General features: G+C 25.9%; 1 protein-coding gene across 1 annotated transcript; it reads left to right on the top strand.

Annotated features, from left to right (window-relative positions):
* Positions 1–597: 597 nt before the first annotated feature.
* Positions 598–16,600, top strand: LOC129988414 (YY1-associated factor 2-like). The gene is made up of 4 exons (XM_056096638.1): positions 598–758; positions 6,571–6,696; positions 9,241–9,378; positions 10,751–16,600. Exons 1-4 carry the CDS (start codon positions 733–735, stop codon positions 10,971–10,973), a joined length of 513 nt encoding a protein of 170 aa, XP_055952613.1. The 5' UTR covers positions 598–732; the 3' UTR covers positions 10,974–16,600.
* Positions 16,601–18,502: the final 1,902 nt, after the last annotated feature.

Below are 18,502 nucleotides of genomic sequence, written 5' to 3'. Positions count from 1 at the left end.
TACAGATTTAAGATTTTCACATTTTAAGAATAAAAATGTAAGTGAAAAAATAAATGCTATCGAAAACTATTATAGAAGGTGCTGCAAATTTACTGCTTTAATGAATAAACTGGAACTATATATTTATTTATAAATGAAAAACGTGGAAATAATGATATTCACCTTTTCAATTTGTGAATCATTTTGAAAAGAGCAATAGCGTTTATTAAAACTATTCATGTAAACTTTTATCATGTAAATCGGTTCTTTTTATCCACTGAGATTAGCGTCAAGTTCTTGTCTTACAAACCTTTTTGTGGTCGCACATGAATTATTCAGTATCAGAGGGAAATCTGCCCCGGTTTTGAATACATTTTGGCTTGATGTCTAAAAAGAGTATTTTTCTTTTTTATAACCAAAAAAAATATTAAGCTTAAGCAAGAAATCACAATCTTTTAAAAAGAATACTAAGAGAATAACTTCAAGTCTTTTCTTTGGGATTGATTCCGCACTGTTATATGACGCACTGACTTACGCAATCACCTGTTTTACGTTTCTTAACTGCTGTAGGTGCTTTATTTTTTTTTTTCAAACCTCCGCTGTTTAGTCTAATTTTAAAACGGTATTGGCATCACTCTGTTCTCTCGCCATCTTTCCTGTCTTTTCTAATTGTTTTATAATTCGTAAATAAAGTTTACAATTTTATGAGTATTTTACAAACTTTGTACTTCTGGGTAAAGTAGCTTATATATAATGGATGCAAAGAAAAATTTAAATAGGTATGTTTCTTGTTTTAATCGTGTATGGTAGTGCTGTGTTAAATTTTCTAAATGTCACTTTAACTCCGAAAAAGCATATTCATGCTATATATTTAAGAATTATATATTCAGTTTCTTTTTAACAAATTGATATTTTTTAGTTAAATAATCTATTTCATCCATATTTTTTTTTCTTTACATTCTGTCGTTCCTGATGAACCGCATATTTGTTCATTTGTTTTGATTTTATTACCTTGTTTACCACTTCATAACAATATTTCGGATTTAAAGGTCATTCATATTGAACTAATTGAGCATTATGCATGCAATTTCTTTGGAAAGAGAAGATCTTAATAAAATTTATATTAAATTTATATGCTAAAAGTTAGCGTGAGAAGTAGCCAATGCGGAAAAAAAATGCTTTTCTTAAGACTGAAATTCCTTGTTGTCTCTCTTTATTTATGGATGCTGTAAATTAAATAATTTCTCTGCACTTTTATTTTGAAATTATTTGGTTCTATAACAGTTCATTCTTGTTTTAACAAATATATGGTGAATTGAAATTCTGTGGACAAAAATTATGAGTGTATGAATGCATTTAATTTGTTGAGATTGAATCTGCTGAAAAATTTAAATTATAAAGCGTGCATTTACCGAAATAAAAGTCAATCGGTAAAGATACTTAATTTTGTTTGACAATGCAATTTTAATTTTATATAACATTTGTTAATGCATATTTCACGATGGTTAGAAACTCATTTTTAATTTTATAATGCCTTTTAAATTATTAAGGACACATAAATTTTAATACCTTGAATAAGTAAAATTGGAGAATCGGGCATCAAATTCTCTTTTTACTGCGTGAGTTAATATTTCGAATAAAGTAGATTATACATGTAGGTTATAGTAAATGAACTAATGCATTGTAGATTGCAAATATTTCAATTGGCACCTATAAATTTTTAAAGCAAAAATTGTTGCTGTAATAAGTAAGTTACAGAAAAAAACTTTCTTAATGACATTCATTAAAACATATCTCATAATTGAAATGTAATAGTGCATAACAGTAACTTTATATATATTTATTTATGTTGGTTAAATTTTTCTAGCATTTATTTCCTTATTAGTCAGCAGAAAACCAACTTTATCATTATGCTTGGTTAAATAGTATAAATATGATCCTAATGGATTAAAAAATTAACTTTTGTAGAACTCTTTCAGTATACCTAGTACATGTGGAAACATGCATAATAAACAATGCCTGATTATTTGCCATTCTGAAATTTTATAGGTTTTCTTTTATAACTTAAATTGTTGCCAGCTTCTTTAGTAATTGTGGTAAGTAGTAATATTATAAGAATCTCGGGCTGAATTAAAGAATATGGCACACTCATCGAACTGTAATTTTTTAAAATTGATAAAAATGTCATATATAGTAACCTAACTATATTTTTTTTATTGATATTTTGCAAGTTTTTTACTCTGGCACAATTTGACCGGCACTGGCAAAAAACTTATATAGCATATTTATTCTTTAGTCTTACTGAATATCATAATCTAAATAATTTTGAATGTGCTCATGGTAATCAAGTATTTGAAATATATTTATTTTTTTTAGTTACACTTGCATTTATTGACGAAAAATAGTATATTGGATATTTCGTCTTAGTATTTTTCAGAGTATTATTGAAAATCTGACATGAGATTGTATTTGTTGATGTGATATCTTTAATTAAACTGCTGCCTAATACAAAAAAGAAAAATAAATTTTTTCCCACCTCTTTTAAAAAATATTTTTTGAAACTTAACTTAAAATTTTTAATATTGCTTTCATTAATATTAAATTTACAAATGATTAACACTGGATTCTTGTATATAAGATGATTGCTTGGAAATTATTTAATTCATCATGCATATTTATCTGAAGCAAGTAGGACATATTCCATATACTTATCTGTTAGAATAAATTAATTATATAATATCTGTTAAAGATGAAAATATTTAAGATGCATTCTTTCAGCTTTGTAAATCTAGAAGAGGGGGAGTTTTTGAATGAAGTGATCAAAATTGTTACTTAAAGATTGCTTTTGTTTAATGACTGATAATGCATTTATCTATGTATGTATACTGATTTCTCTTAATCTAATTAAAATCATAATTAATTTACTGCTTTTATCGTAGATTACCCCATATTTTGTTTCAACACTTTCTTTAATTCCACAATCAAAACCTCACTTATTATTTATTTCTAATGTGTGCTCTAAAAAAAAGCAGTATTCATGTGCAGTCAAAGAAATAGTCCTTAATACCTGCAGCATTCCTTCCAAAGATACTTAAAATTCTTTTTCCGTAATTGATGCATGTCAAAAAAATAATAACAAGAAGAATCTCTCAGTAAAAGTACTTGTGTATGTGTGTGTATTAAGAATACTCTAAAAAAGTAAATATAATACTTTTTTTTTTTTTTGAAGTATTCTTTCATTATGTACACATCATGTATGTAGGCATATTTTTTATGTATATAGTTTTTTCAAGTTCCACATCTTTCTCTTCAAGATATGTCCATTTGACTCATGTTTTAATCTAATAGTCTTGTTATTTGCTTTACAACTAGATACATCACTTAATGTACATGAAATGTATATAATTTGTATATGTTTGTGTATTAAATGAATTGTCAATACAAAATGTCCCTGTTCAATAAATTCCTTTAGAGTAAATTGCTCTATTTTATTTTAACTTTCATTTATTAAATGCCCTAGTAGTTACTGTTATCTCTTCTGGAGATTCCCTTTTTAGTCAAATAAGATGATTAGATTTTTCTTTTGTTTGACTTTTATTTGACCTTAGTTTTTATATAGTACTGATAAAGCATACACAACTGCATATATATTGTTCTGATAAGAAAACTATTTGATTTCAACTTGTGAAATACTGATAGATTTTGGAAATAAAAAAATTAAAAAAAAAAAAAAAGCATTGTTGTCAAAAGAAATTTGGAGAAGTGTAATACTGAGAGTTCTATTTAGAATTTTAAATTTTTTATAAAGGTTTCCTTAAGTTTTGTGAGGTGCTGCCTGAATCATGATTCATTCCAAACTAAAAAGTCTTAGAGATTCTCCAAAATACTAATATATTGTAATTTATTTGGGTTCTTAATTTAAAACTTGGAACTATTACTTTCTTATAGTTATATAGGTCCCCACCCCTTCATTTAAATACAATTAAAGATGTGAAGTTAAGGACTGCTGGTATAAATTTTATCAAATATACTTTTCAAAAAATTAATTTTGAGTTCTAAATTTCCAAAATGGTACAGATATTATGTGCATTTAAAAGGAGGTGAAAATGAATATACACAGTGAGTTTGATGTAATCTACCAAACTAAAAAAAGGTGATTGAAAAGCTTATTATAAAACTTCATACCAATTTTGTCATAGCTCTTATGGTTTGGAAGTTTTAATAAATAAAATGATTACACTATTTATCAGAGAAGAAAAAAAAAACTTGATTTCAAAATTTTCTGGCAGTTTTGTTTATAAAATAAGCACATATTTAAAAAGAACAGGAAAAAAGTTTTATGATCTATAAGTATCAAAACCTTGCTGATATGTAAAATCAAATTATTGATAAAATCTTTAATATTGAATGCTGAAAATACTGTTTCAACTGAAATTTACCAAAAACTTATCCAATCCATCAGCTTACTAATGAGCATGCATTAAACCATTTCTGTGTTCTAGTTCATGAGAAATTTATTCTTCTGTTTGCAATATTTCATTAAAATCGGCAGTCTTTGAAAGAGACATTTCTCAAAAAATCCGCAAATGAAAAGTATGGTAGGTAAGTGGAATGAATACAGTGAACATGGAATATATTATTCTGGCAATATGAACTATCTGGTGTCTATTGGTTTGTTCCCATTATGCGTATAACCTAATAAAAATGTTACTTTTCTTATTTTACTTTAAAATTTGCCTTCTTGAACAAAATTGAAACAGCAAACATAGGATGGGCAAGAAATTAAAATCTGGATTGACAATAACTTTTTTGACAAACATCAATATCATTGCTGCATTGAGAATGAAAGATTTCATTTCTCCTGAAATAGTATGCTTATATTGCTTACTTATTTGAAAGTTGGTGAAATAGACGAAGTTTTTGGTAAATTTGATATATTATAGAAAAAATAGCATTTGCAATATTTAATATTAAGGATTTTGACAACAATTTGGTTTTGCATTTTTTCAAGGTTTTGATCCTTGTAGTTCAGTTTTTAATCTAAGTATCTTAATGTTCATAATGTCGTCTTATAGGATTTTTTTTTTTTTCTTTCAAAATATGTGTTTATTTCATGCATAGATCTGTCAAAAACTCTTTAAATTGGAATTTTTTCCCTAACTGGTAACATAATCGCATTATCCACTATAACTTGTAAATGTAAGAGGTAGGATAGGGTTGTCATAGTGTTTTATGATCTGTATTGGCTCTCTCCTTCATTTGGTAAATTAGGTCTAACTCATCCTGTATATTTAAAGAGCCTATATGTTCTCGATTCCGATTGTTGTTATTTATGATTTGTTTGCTTTTCTTTTGTATTAGTTTCAGCTAGCATGCAAATTTTATGCTTTATATATTATATTATATAAGAAATTTGGGTATAGTAGAATTTATAGTTGAAGCTCTTTATTTAAAGTTCATTTTATTTATTATTCAAATTTTCATATGAAATTTCAAGAAAATAAAATATATGATGTTCTCTATATAATTAAATTATTATGTACTGATTTATACAAACTTTTCTATCAAAATATATTCAAATTGTAAACTTGAAATATCTTTTTCTTGGTTAAATTTCAGTTGAAAGTCAATAAATTTCACTAACTGGGATTTTTACTGAATCTATTTTATAAACCAGCTTTCCTTTCTTCCTCCCTTCTTGTGCTGCCTTAAATTGTGTTTAATAATTTTATTACTTTATATGGTAATTAATTAATACTAATCTTTAATGATCTTGATTCAGATCATCAAGTATTTGTAAATGGAAACTTTTAATTCTTTATCTATGAATTTCATTTCATCCTTTGGTACTTATATTTTAATATAAAGATTTTGGGCAAACTAATAATTTTTTCAATCAGTTAAGAATAATCGAATAGAATCCTTCTAATTTCTTTAAAAAGTTGTAATTATTCCATGAGTTTCAAATCAAATTTTGTAGCCAAAATTAATCATAACTTTATAATTAAATATTAATTATTAAAATAATATCATGATATTTCATTGATTTTGCTAAATTTAAATATTTTTACTACAGTTTTTTTTAAAACCTTTTGTACTTAAGAGATAAAATATGCTTAATTATATATGTGAATAAAAGTGTAGGGATTTGTTTTTGTGCTTAAGAAATTGGAGATCTTTGACCTAATTCTTAAACATTTATATAAGTTTTCAGTATTACATAGTTTATTCGTTATCTAACAAAAATGTGAGAAGGATACAATATTTTGAAATCAATGTCATACTAGTGTGAAGAGCTAAATGAATCTTAAGAGGAGCTGATGAATATTTGCTTTATATCAGGCTGCATCCTCACTGAAAAACTACTTTGACATATATCTTAATATAAATGAATTAGATATATGTATTCAAGTCATTATATTTCTCCTTATATTAATAGTATTTTTTGAATAACATGAAAATTATGATTAATCATTATACAATTTAAAGGCTTAATAGTTATCAAAGAGCATTAACTCTTTTGTAAATCACAATTTTATTTTCATAAAAAAAATGCTTCATTTAATTGCAAATCTATTTTCTGAATTGTAGAAGAACAAAAAGATCTTCTAAGGGGGCTGAAGAAAATTACTGGGATTGTAGTGTCTGCACCTACAGAAATACTGCTGAAGCTTTCAAGTGCTTAATGTGCGATGTTCGAAAAGGAACTTCAACAAGGTATGTTTCGCTTGATATAACTTTTTTTTTTTTTTTTTTCCTCTCAAAATAATCTTTAAAGTTATATAATTTTAAAAATCTGTTATTAAAAGAATTCACTGATAATTGATTGATCACTGATTGCTTTCACCTTATATCAAAATGGAAAATGAAACAAAAATTTAATTAAATACTGAAACTTGTAACTTAAAACTTCCTAAAATAGCAATATGATGTCCAAAAAAATGTACTATCAGTGATGGTAATTATTGGTGTTTTTCTTAATTTTAAAGCTTAAAGCATGTCCATTTTCTCACCATATCTTTTAAAAATGAATGTCATGAAGACATTTAAATTTTTTAAAGAAAATTCAGTAATGTCATGAAAGGAATCTTATCTTCTTTTCGCTCTTTGTGAAATAACTTTATGAAATAATTTGAAGTCTAATTTAAAATTTTCATATCTTTTCTTAATTTCTTTATAGCAAAATCACATAAGAAGTAAGCAAATGACTTGCTTTGGTAAAATAATGATAAATGAGATGCCATTAATTTCTTGAGAAACTGGTTAATAACTTTCATGACATTTAAAAGGAAATTGATCTACAAAGGTTCGCCTTACAAATATTTTACAAATTTGTGTTCTAGTACAAATTAAAGTGTTATAAAATTTGAATTGAATATTTAAATAAACTAATTACTTTTATTGATCAAATGTTTGTCTACTATATTAATAGTACAGATTTAGTCGTGTGGACTAATCCTGGTAATCTCGTTTTTCAAAGCAAAAGAAAATGATATTTTAAAGTATACTTGCAAAATAAAGACCATTCTGATTAGTTAGCTGTACTTGAAAAGTACTGAAATAAATTTGCATATTTAGTCCATTTCTTGAGACTAGAGGTTCTGGCTTTGTTTTATTTTATGTTATCTCTTAAGCATAAGAGCTGATGGGCAAATTATAATATGAAAACTCATAACATTTAGATACATTTAGTAAAATTTGGTGAATCAGTATTGCAGTTTTTTTCTTATAGAGAATGTGCAGTGAAACAATGTTTTTGAGATTTCTAGTGAAAATTGAATGTTGGTGGTGGCAGGTAACCATTAATGAATGACATATATAGAGGTTGTGAGCTTTCAAGTGGAATAAAAGCTGACATTATTAAACTGATTGCTAAGATTCGTTCTTTATTTTTCTTTATTACTTTAAATATATAAATGGGTGAAAGCAAGTTTAAAAATTTAATAAAAATGCTAAGTTGATATTAACTTCTAAAATGGTTAACTAGGTTTGAACTTTTTGTCCATTCTTGAAAAGAATAAATAATTTTTTTTATGTTGAGCATTAAGTTTTCAGGTTGAGAGAATTTTTATAGGGAAAAAATAAGTAAAATACTTAAATGAGTAGATTTTTACAAATAAAATTGTAACATTCAAAACTAGCAATAATCAATAGAACAAAAATTATGGATAAAAAAAAAAAATGTGTTGCAAACTAAAATCAATATGTTACTTCTTTGTTTGAATAGAAATTCATAAGTTCGTTAAATTAGTTTTTTGGTGAATTTTTTACTGTATTTTATTGAAGTTGCACTCAACAAACAAGAAAGGGGTTAAAGTTTGGTTTTGTTAAAAGCTGTTATAATTTCAATCAAAAGGACATCAAATAAATAATTTGCTAGGACATTGTCAAATAACTGACTGAAGTATGAAGTTCCTTTTATTATTAATTTGGTTGAAAAATAAAACTTTAAAACTTAAGAGATAAATATTTTTGTATATCCTCTCTATATATTACATCCTCTCTGTTCTTTATGCTTCAACAGATGAAAATGCATGTAATAAGCAAAAGGATTTTGTTTAATTTTTGTTAAAATCAATATAATTGCAAATAATTTATAACTTCTACCTTTGGAAACAAATTTTTAATGAATAACAGTATTATTATTATGAAAACTAAAAAAGATGTCTGATGGTAGAAACTCAATTATGAATGTGGGGAATCACACATTTCAGACCATGTCTTATTTCATTGAATATCTCCATGTATATATAATATATGGGACCTAATTTATCTTAAATCTATTGTAATAAGTTGCACCTACTCGTATTTTTGATGTGGCATGGAAATTTGAAATACTGTTGAATACTCATTATTCAACATTACTTGAAACTTTATTAAATACACTTCCTGTAGCTTCACAATGAGCAAATAAAGAGAATTGAATAAACACGCTGGAATAGAATTATATTTTAAATACAAATTTTGAACTTTTATTATATTTTATTTCTAATTTGTTACGACTGTTTCTTGCATGACATTGGAAAGTAGCTGTTAAAGAATAAATATTTGGTCAACCTCAGTTTTATATATTAAAAATTCTTAACTTTACTTTTTTTATTTAAAAAATTTTGCAAATATGTGTAGAAATTTTCTGATATACTAAGAAAATTATGTTTCAGTAGTGCTGAAATTATTCACATATAAAAAAAAGCTTGTTTATGTAGATTGTATTGATTTAATTATATTGAAATATATATTATTGTCTGTTTTTCCTCTTAGGAAACCCCGCATAAATCCTCTACTTGTTGCCCAAGTAACTCAACAATACACACAGTCTCAACCCAAGCAAAAAAGTTCTAGCTCTAAACCTGATAAAGATAAAAAATCTTCTAGTGATAAGGCTGCCAAGAAAATAAGGTTATATTTTGATTATTTTATTAATATAGTAGTACCTTAGTTTTCCTCCATTGTCATTATCATTGATTTCAGTTTTTTTTTTTTTCCCCTCTCTCCCCACCCTGTAAAAAAATTTGTTTTGGTTTTTGTCATTTGCCTAGAGTTTTGTCAGTGTATCTGCTTTACCTTGATGCTACTAATTTTTTTTATCACTTATTCAATATGATTTTATTTCTTGCTATGAAGTTATCTCAGATATTGTTTTATTCGAAGGAGGGGGATTACTGTTAAATAACATCATGATGGGAGGGGCAACTCCTTTTTTTTTAAAGTTTTTTTGTATATAAACTATTCGAAGAGTGAGAAATATTATTGCCAAAAAATTCGAACTAAAGATTTTGCCCAATCTTCCTCATTCTAACCTCTGAATAAAATATTTTAGGAATGATATCTGTCTGTGAACATAAGATAAAAAGCTTTAATCTGAATGGTTTAACAACCCAATTTGCAGATTTCTATCAAATTATGAACAAAATTCATTTCTTGAAGAAAAAAAAATTCTCTTTTTGGCCAAGTACATGTGAATACAAAAATGCAGAGCTCTGCAACTGTACATTTTGGTACAGTTTTAGCATCTAAAATATACATCCATATCAAAATTTTGAACAGATCCGTTAATGAATTGACCGTCTATCAGTCTTTATGTTCGCATTTTCTGTTATATATTTTTTGTTATCCATGTAATATTTTCTTACCCTAAACGAACATGTAATACAAATGCATACTTATAATTTTAAATAAGATTTATACAATTAAATATATAATAAATTACCATAAATAGGGAGAAAGAGATCCATAACATGGTTTCTTAAGGAAATTACTTAAATAATTGAAAGTCAATATCATTAATGCATTTTCGGAATAATTTTTCTGAGGAAAGCATGTTCTATAGGTTAACCCCCTCCCTTATTCCTTGATCAGAATAAGTTTGCAGCCATATAACATCAATAAAACATTAATATGAGAAATGTATTATCATTTACAGCTTGTAAATAAAATGAAAAAACCATTTTACTATTTCAGAATTTGAAACAGCATTATTTATTATTGCAATATGTATTTCATAATTCCATAATTTAAAATAAATTAAAAATCAATGTAAGTAAAAATCTTTGAAATTTCACTTACATTTTTAAACACGTTATAGAATGTCTGAATTATATTCTTATTAATAATAGTTTTCACATCTCATTTTGTTTTTGTATATTTTTTTTTAATTAAATTTAAACATAAGACATATTTTAATTTCATAAAACGGATATATTGATATGTGAATAAATTCCACAGCTTATCTCATAAAAGAATTTTTTTTTTTTTTTTTCAATCAATTCAGGCCTAGACTAAAGAATGTAGACAGAAGCAGTGCTCAGCAGAAAGCTGTGACTGTTAATGATGTCACTGTCATAATTACAGAGTTTCAACCCAAAAGGAGAATGTCATCTGACAATGCAGCTAATGGGCCACACAGCAGCAGTGGGAACAGCACAGACAGTAGCCAATCAGATTCTGCCAGTCACAGTGAGGCCCAAAATGGTGAATTATCAGATCGCAGATGATGTCGCTACATGTTTAGAAACTGAAGACATGAGAATGTGTGTGCTAGAACTGCATATGCCTCAAGTAACTGTATGGAAACTGAGAACCATTTTTATCATTTTAGTGCACCATCATCATAAAGAAGGATGTGCCAATAGCATTTTATCCATTGGTAAAAAGAAAAAATATATATATTAACTGTGATGTTTTTAATCATGACTGATAAGAAAAGCTTGACTCAGGCAAGTGTTCAACTCAAGACTCAATTTAAAACTGCCATTTTCCTCCTTTTTTATTCCTTGAAAAACTAATTTTGTTTTGTTTTAGTTATTATCTTGCATCTTTTAGCATATTATATAAATACATCTCTTGTCATCATCAACATGGATAAAGCTCCAGTGCTGGTGAAAAATAAGTTGTTTTGATTTAAATTCTGTCAAACTCTTCATTTTGAAATAGGAATTTAGATAAAAGTATATTTTAAAATTTGTGGAGGTAACTGAAAATTTTTAATTTCAGTGAGATTGTTAATGCTCATCTATTCAGCATGCTGATTGTTTATCGCAATGATTACTTCTATTATTTTTTTTTTCTGTTACTTTAGAAATAAGAACATCCTATTTTGTATATGTAGTAATTCAGATACTTTTCTAACAATTGTCAAACATAAATATGTATTCAAATATATCGAGATATATTTGATACATGTGTGCGTTTTGGCTGCTCTGCTGCTGATGGAAAAGTACTGAAATTTGTACCATTTAATGATTTAACCTAATCACAATGCACAATTTCTGTCAAATCAGTTGCATTGTGAAAATCTATCATTTCAAAATGTGTGCATGATTGTGATGGTACATGCATGATTTTTTTGCATTAAAATAGATTGCGTCTATCATATAAACAGTTTTTTTTTATTTTTTTTTTTTTTTTTATAATTAGATATTAAAGTTATCTAAATTGCTTGATGTTTCATTGTAACTTAAAAATTACTGTAGAATTACAGTTCTTTAATTGTTTCAATTTTATGCTCATTGATCTTTTGATTTTTGTATAAATTTCCTAATTTGAAGCTCTTAACTCATCGTGGTGCACAGTCTTTTAAAATTTAAACTTGAAAATAAAAAAATCTATAGATAATCTATTAAGACATAAAGGAGTATGCAGGTAAAATTTTGTAAAAATCGCATCCATTGTTTTGATTCTGTAGGGGTTTATTTATCAGCTGGAATACTGTGCCACTGAGGTTCTGAAAAGTGCAACTGAAACAAGTGCTGTTGTAAAGAATAAAATATCTTGCATATAAATGAAAAAAACACTGTTTTATACCCCTGTAGTAGATTTAACAAGACCTAGAAGGCATGTTCAAATTTGCTATCTGAACCCAATTCTTGAAGCATCTTCAGTACCATTCTCAATGCATTTAATTCACAGCAAAAAATGATACTATAATTATATATAAAATAAGCTATTATATATGATAAAGAAGTTATTTACACTATTCAACTCAAAAATGAGCAAAAAATGTGTGCAGATCTATGATCACAAAAATTGGCCTAAATAAAATTCCATAGTAAAGGTCAGTCATTTCTAATATTTCCCCCCATAATATTCCTTGAATTGAGTTCATTTTCTCTTTAAAAAAAGAGAGAGAAAGAGGAAACAAAGATGTGGATGTCATAGCATCCTGCCACGTATCATGACCAATTCTGTGTTCCAGCTGACAATTTTAACAAAATTCTTTGAAAAAATAAGTTTTTACTTAACATATTATAACTGAAAATTATGGATTTGTTTGATTTAAACTACCATCTGCTATCGAAAGATGAATTTTTCTCCCATTTATAGTTAAATTTAGCAGTTTAAAAAGCAAGTAAAGTTAGGTATTTATTTGTTGTGGGACACTGCAACATAAGGGGTTAACATGTCATATCATTAACATCATGTGGCAAGTTCAAAGAAAGGCGAAATCTGCCTGCGTCCAAAAATTTTCCATCATTTGTCTGTTGACCCCTTTTCCCACTGATATATCATTTAAAATAATTACAATTAAAAATCAATAAAAATAATAATAATAAACTGATGATGATTAAAGCAGGTGGAATTTTTAGTCTCTTTTAATACCCAAAAGATATGATGATTGTTATGCTTTAATTTATTGCTGCTTATATATATATATATATATATAGATATTCTATTGAAAGAAGGCTTGCTTTTAAAATGCATTTTATTTAGTTGAAATTTAATACCTTAAATCTTTTGTGATTTATTTATTAATTTTTGGAACATAAAAATATATAAAAACCTACTTTAAGGTTAGTAGAATTTTAATAAAATTAGAGAAATTCATGAATTATATTCATTAATTAATGTTTCTTTTACAATAAGAAATCCACAGTAGTTTCCAAGATTTATATTAATATGTAAGTGTAGATATTCAATATTTTTTCCCTTGTAAACTTTAAATGAAGAAAGATTCTATTAAATTAAAATACTTTGAAATGGTATTTTAGTTTAATGGAATATCATGTTTTTATTCATGTGGAAAAGAGAGTTCATTATATATTATCTTGTAATCCTGTCAGGATTTTGAATAAATTGAAATATTGACATTAAATATATGTATTTAAAAAGTAAGTTTTTATATATATAATTTTTTAGGAACATTTTTAAGAACTTTAAATTTAATCGTTCTTAGTAACAGAACATTTTTAAATAATGTTTTAAAAAATTTTAATTTTAAAACTTGCTCTGGCATGCAGTTGTTAACTATACTTCCTGATGCAATATTCACTTTGATCTTGAATTTAAGAATAATTAGATTTTTTCCCTTGTTTCAATAATATTTTATTATATTGCTGAAAATTATTCATTAATACAAATTTTCTTGATGATAAAGATTATTTGATAACACCATTTCTATTACATCATTTATTCTAAAATGCTTCATAATTATTTTGTAGCAATTTATTGACTAAAAAGTCAAATTTGTTGACATTTTACAAACTTACCATACAAGAAATAGAAATCTCATTCTCTAAAGCACTAAATTAACTACTAACATTTTTTTGTAAATGAATAATAATTTTATTGCTTTTTTTTTTAAATATTGCCTGAACTCTTGCATCTGAACAAAAAATACAATAGTAATTATTAAAATATTTTTAATCCTTTATTTCAAGATTATTTGCATGATAAATATAAAATATACTTGCAGTCTAAGTAAGATGTCTTAAAGTATCATTTAATGATATATTTCTTAATTTAAACTACTTAGCTTATATTTTAAATCATTTAATGTTTGTTTCCAATTTTTCAGATAAAGCATATTATATTTTTTAACCCCTTATTAAAGAAACAATGGAAAAATATTTTCTTGGCATTGTTACTTTTTTTTTTAATTTTTAATCAGAAATAATTATAATTTACGACAAAAAGTTTTCTATGAATTGTAAATTCAAACAGTATATATAATTTCTTTAACTCATTCTTATTCTTTTATTTGTTATCATTTTTATAATAGTTCATGGCATTCTATATGATAAAATCATTTGATGTTTTACTCATTGTTGTTTACTTCATCATTGTATTAATTTGTTTATATCAATACTGTTCAAACCATGAGTCATAAACTGAATATTCAATCAAATTATAAATCTCACTTTTCTTACATGAAATTTTCCTGCTGACAATCAAAATTTTTTGCTTTTGTTTAATTGTATAAAATTATATATCATCTACCTCTGTAAATTCCATACTGGAATTTTTTGAGTCAAGTTTTATTTATTCTTGGATATTTTTTTTAATCAAGCAATATTTATTCCTGAAATTTTATATTGAATCTTACTGCTTTTACATCCCTATTATGCATCTGGTTGCTTACAATATTACAATCATTTAATGTGCATGCAAATATTTTGCATGCATTCTTTGTGCAGATAGAAATTGTAAAATATTAATCATTGTTGTTTCAAAACAGTGAAGTAATACCTTTTTGATATGAATTGAGAACCCCTTTACCTCCAAAACATTTATCAAATACAATAATATAATTCTTATTTGTATCTTTCAAATGTGTTTTTGAATTTTTCCTTCATGTTCTTTTCCCCATTTAAATCAAAATTGTGGTCCTCTCCCTTGATGAATTAAATATTTTGTGTGTTTGTCAAATATTTCATATTTATTAGTCCTCTAAAGCACTCTGTCCAGTCAAGAGAATGAAGATTTGTCCAAAGAGAATGAAGACAAGCAAAATGGAATACTGAAGATTCCATTTTGCTTAGGGGCAAAAATGGTAGGATATACTTAGAGGTAGAAAATAAATATATCTGTGGGTCAATTTAGTATGATTTATATACTTTTTCTGTTGATATTTCATTGAGGATAATATTATTATTATCTTGCGAAGATTTTAGAATATTATGCTTAAGTTTTTCCTTTTAATTTCTGTGTCTCATCATCTGCCCTTTAAATAAATGTGAATATGTAACAATATTTCTAGATATTTAATTTAATTTGACTTGTGAAACTTGTTGCCCAATATGGCAATAATGTATAGTATAGCTTAGTGTATTTTGTACTTTACCAATCTCGTCATTTCTTAGAATAACAGAAAATTAATGTGATTGTTATTTTACAATTGTTTTCCCTGAAGCAAATATAGATCACTAGTGTTACAACATCTTAATACATTCATGTTTAGGAATTAGTATCTCTCAAATAATTTTTAATTAAAGCTGCTTGAATATTTCACTTCTAAATAAAGGGATTTAATTTTTCCTAGAACATCTTATTTAGATAGTATCGATGAATAGTTTAATATGCAGCCAACATATTAACCTATATGCAAATGACTCTGATTATTCTTGACATCTCAAGAACAGATGTTTTATTGAAGTTTAAATCTCATTCTGACTGCAGAATTATTTAAAATTTCTCGTGCAATTAATAAATGATAATCTCTATATAAAATTTTCTTCACTAAATAAAAAATATATCATTAAGTGTAGTTATTTCTCAGAATATAACAAATCTTTAAATGTCTGTAATTACTTAGTTACCAATCATAATTTGATAGAAAGTTATGATAATTAATTCGATGCTTTTAAAATTAGCTTTATTTGTTAAAGATGCATTTTTTTTATATAAAAAGAAGATAAGATTATTAAAATATTCCATTCATATAATTAATAATATAAATTCTAATTCATCCCCCACCACTAATTAATGAGGTTAAAATACAAGGATTGAAAATATAATGATTTGAATTACATTTTACTGTTAGGAATTTCTGTAATTGTCCTTAGCATTTGGATTCAGGACAGGTGTCCACATCTTTAATGTGTTTCGTAAAGTAATTATGAATTCTGAGTAATTATATCTTTTAGATATGATAAACAGTATCTAAAAGGAGGGGAAAAAATCTGTTGTTTTTTTACAAGTAGAATGATTTTTTATGGAAAAAAAAGACTAGATAAGTAAATCAATCGTGGTAATCTGAGAAATTAATACTGTGCCGGAGGTAAAGGGGCCAAAATATTTTAAAAACATCTATATTTTACTCACTGCTGGCTGTCGAAAATGATGATTTAGTTTTTTGAAAATACTGCATACTGTAATATAGTGTCAATAAAAATATCTTGTCAAATGAAGTCTCATCATTAGAAATATTTATTATTCAGTCACATGTTTGTGTAGTTTTTTTAATTGAAAATTTCTGTAAATAAAATGGTTTGTAAGGAAAAATGTAACTATTATTTTTACTCATTGTTCATTGTGTTTTACTCATCAATTGTTATTCATCCAACTTTTCTTTTCAAAAAAAAATTGTGTATCTAGTTATTTCTGTCATGGATTTCAGAATGTATATGAACACTTCTCTTGTATTAAATATAAATTATAATGATTGAGCAATTGTATGATTTCTTTTGCATTCTTTATTATTTGACATGCACTATAAGTAGAATAGTTGTAATCATTTTAGATATATGTATTCCAAAAATTTTTTGGATTCTTCTCTTTGATTTTAGATTCAGAGGTATTATTCTATTAGCAGGACCTTAGATTAAGTGGTAATTTTCACGTATAAATCTTGGCAGTTAATTTTGATTCTGAAGGAAATATTTACCATTCCTCCCCATCCTCTCTCAAATTGAATAACTTCAAGTTAGAAATAAAAATTTGTATTATTTATTCTTAATTTGTATTCTTTCAATCTACTTTTTAAAAATTATGTATGCTTATAGAAATTGTAAGGATTGGATTTTTTTTTTTTTTTTTTTTTTTTTAAATTTAGATCTGCTTAAGTGACTTAGAAACATTTATAATTTTCTTTTATTTAGAATAAGGCAACAAAAAATGAAGTAAATGTATTTACATTTCGTGCTAGATTTCTGCTCATTATTACGAATATATTTAAATAATATATACGATTGCTTAAAATGGCATTATAAAAATTTGCAATTTAACAAAAGATTTAAAAATTGATTTCACCCTAACGTTTATTCTAAAGTATGCTTTCGGAATACACGCTCTGTGAGAGCATAATTCTTATGCATCCACAATTGACACCGAAAAGATTCCAGTATGGCTTTTCCTTTCCTTATTTTGTTTGTTTGTTAGAAATCTGTTTCTGGATCTGTCAAATATTATGTGATTTTTTTTAAATTGTACTTCAAAGGATTAAGCAGTTTTCCTCCCATGTATTTAAATTAATTTTGATAATTTATTTAAGAAGTGAGAAAAAATATTGATCCTTAAAGCCAAAGGCTTAAAAAAAAAGGCACTATTTGAATGCAGACCTCTTGCTGAATAGGACATGACTTGTGTTCTGTTATGCTTAGAGGTTAAAAAATCTGCATAAATAAATAATGTTTGTACCTTCAATGAAATATTATTCTTTAGACATTAAAATAAGAATAATGTAGTCTATTAACTCAACTCAGTTTACAGATCAGAAATTTCATGAATATTAATAGATAGAAAGGCTAATTCATAAACTTTCATGGAGTTATCAATATATTTCAGCAAGATTCATTGGAATTAGGTGCTGAAAATACTCATTTTCTCTATCTGTTTTTATCTAACATGTCCATCTTTCTGTGATATAAATAGTATAGGATTGTGGCAATTAAATGTCTTATTTGGTTGTTGCAATAATATGTCATGTCCATTTAAATATGTAGACATTGTTATTCCCAAACATCTTAAGTTATGCAATATTATTGACGAATAATTTCTCCAATACATTATGTCCTTGGCACAAAACTTGAGATTGAAAATGTATGATTCATCATATAAAACCTATTTATGTGCCATACCAACTGGCATCCTAGCTAATAAAACAATGTCCACTTTAATGCAATCTAAATATTGCCTAGCAGCTAATTTCTGAACTATTAGATATAGTATTTTTTTCAAAGGTAAAAATGGCTATGTTAACATCCAAAGAACAAAAAAAAATCACTTTCACATTATGATAGAGTTGTTCTTGTAGAATCTTATTCTCCAAGACAATTACTATTCATTTACAGATTTTGAAACCCTCCAC

Source organism: Argiope bruennichi, chromosome 10 (genome assembly GCF_947563725.1).
Source record: "Argiope bruennichi chromosome 10, qqArgBrue1.1, whole genome shotgun sequence".
Classification (NCBI taxonomy): Eukaryota; Metazoa; Arthropoda; class Arachnida; order Araneae; family Araneidae; genus Argiope; species Argiope bruennichi.
The sequence above is the reverse complement of the archived record's forward strand: the minus strand, read 5'-3'. Positions and strand labels throughout refer to the sequence as shown.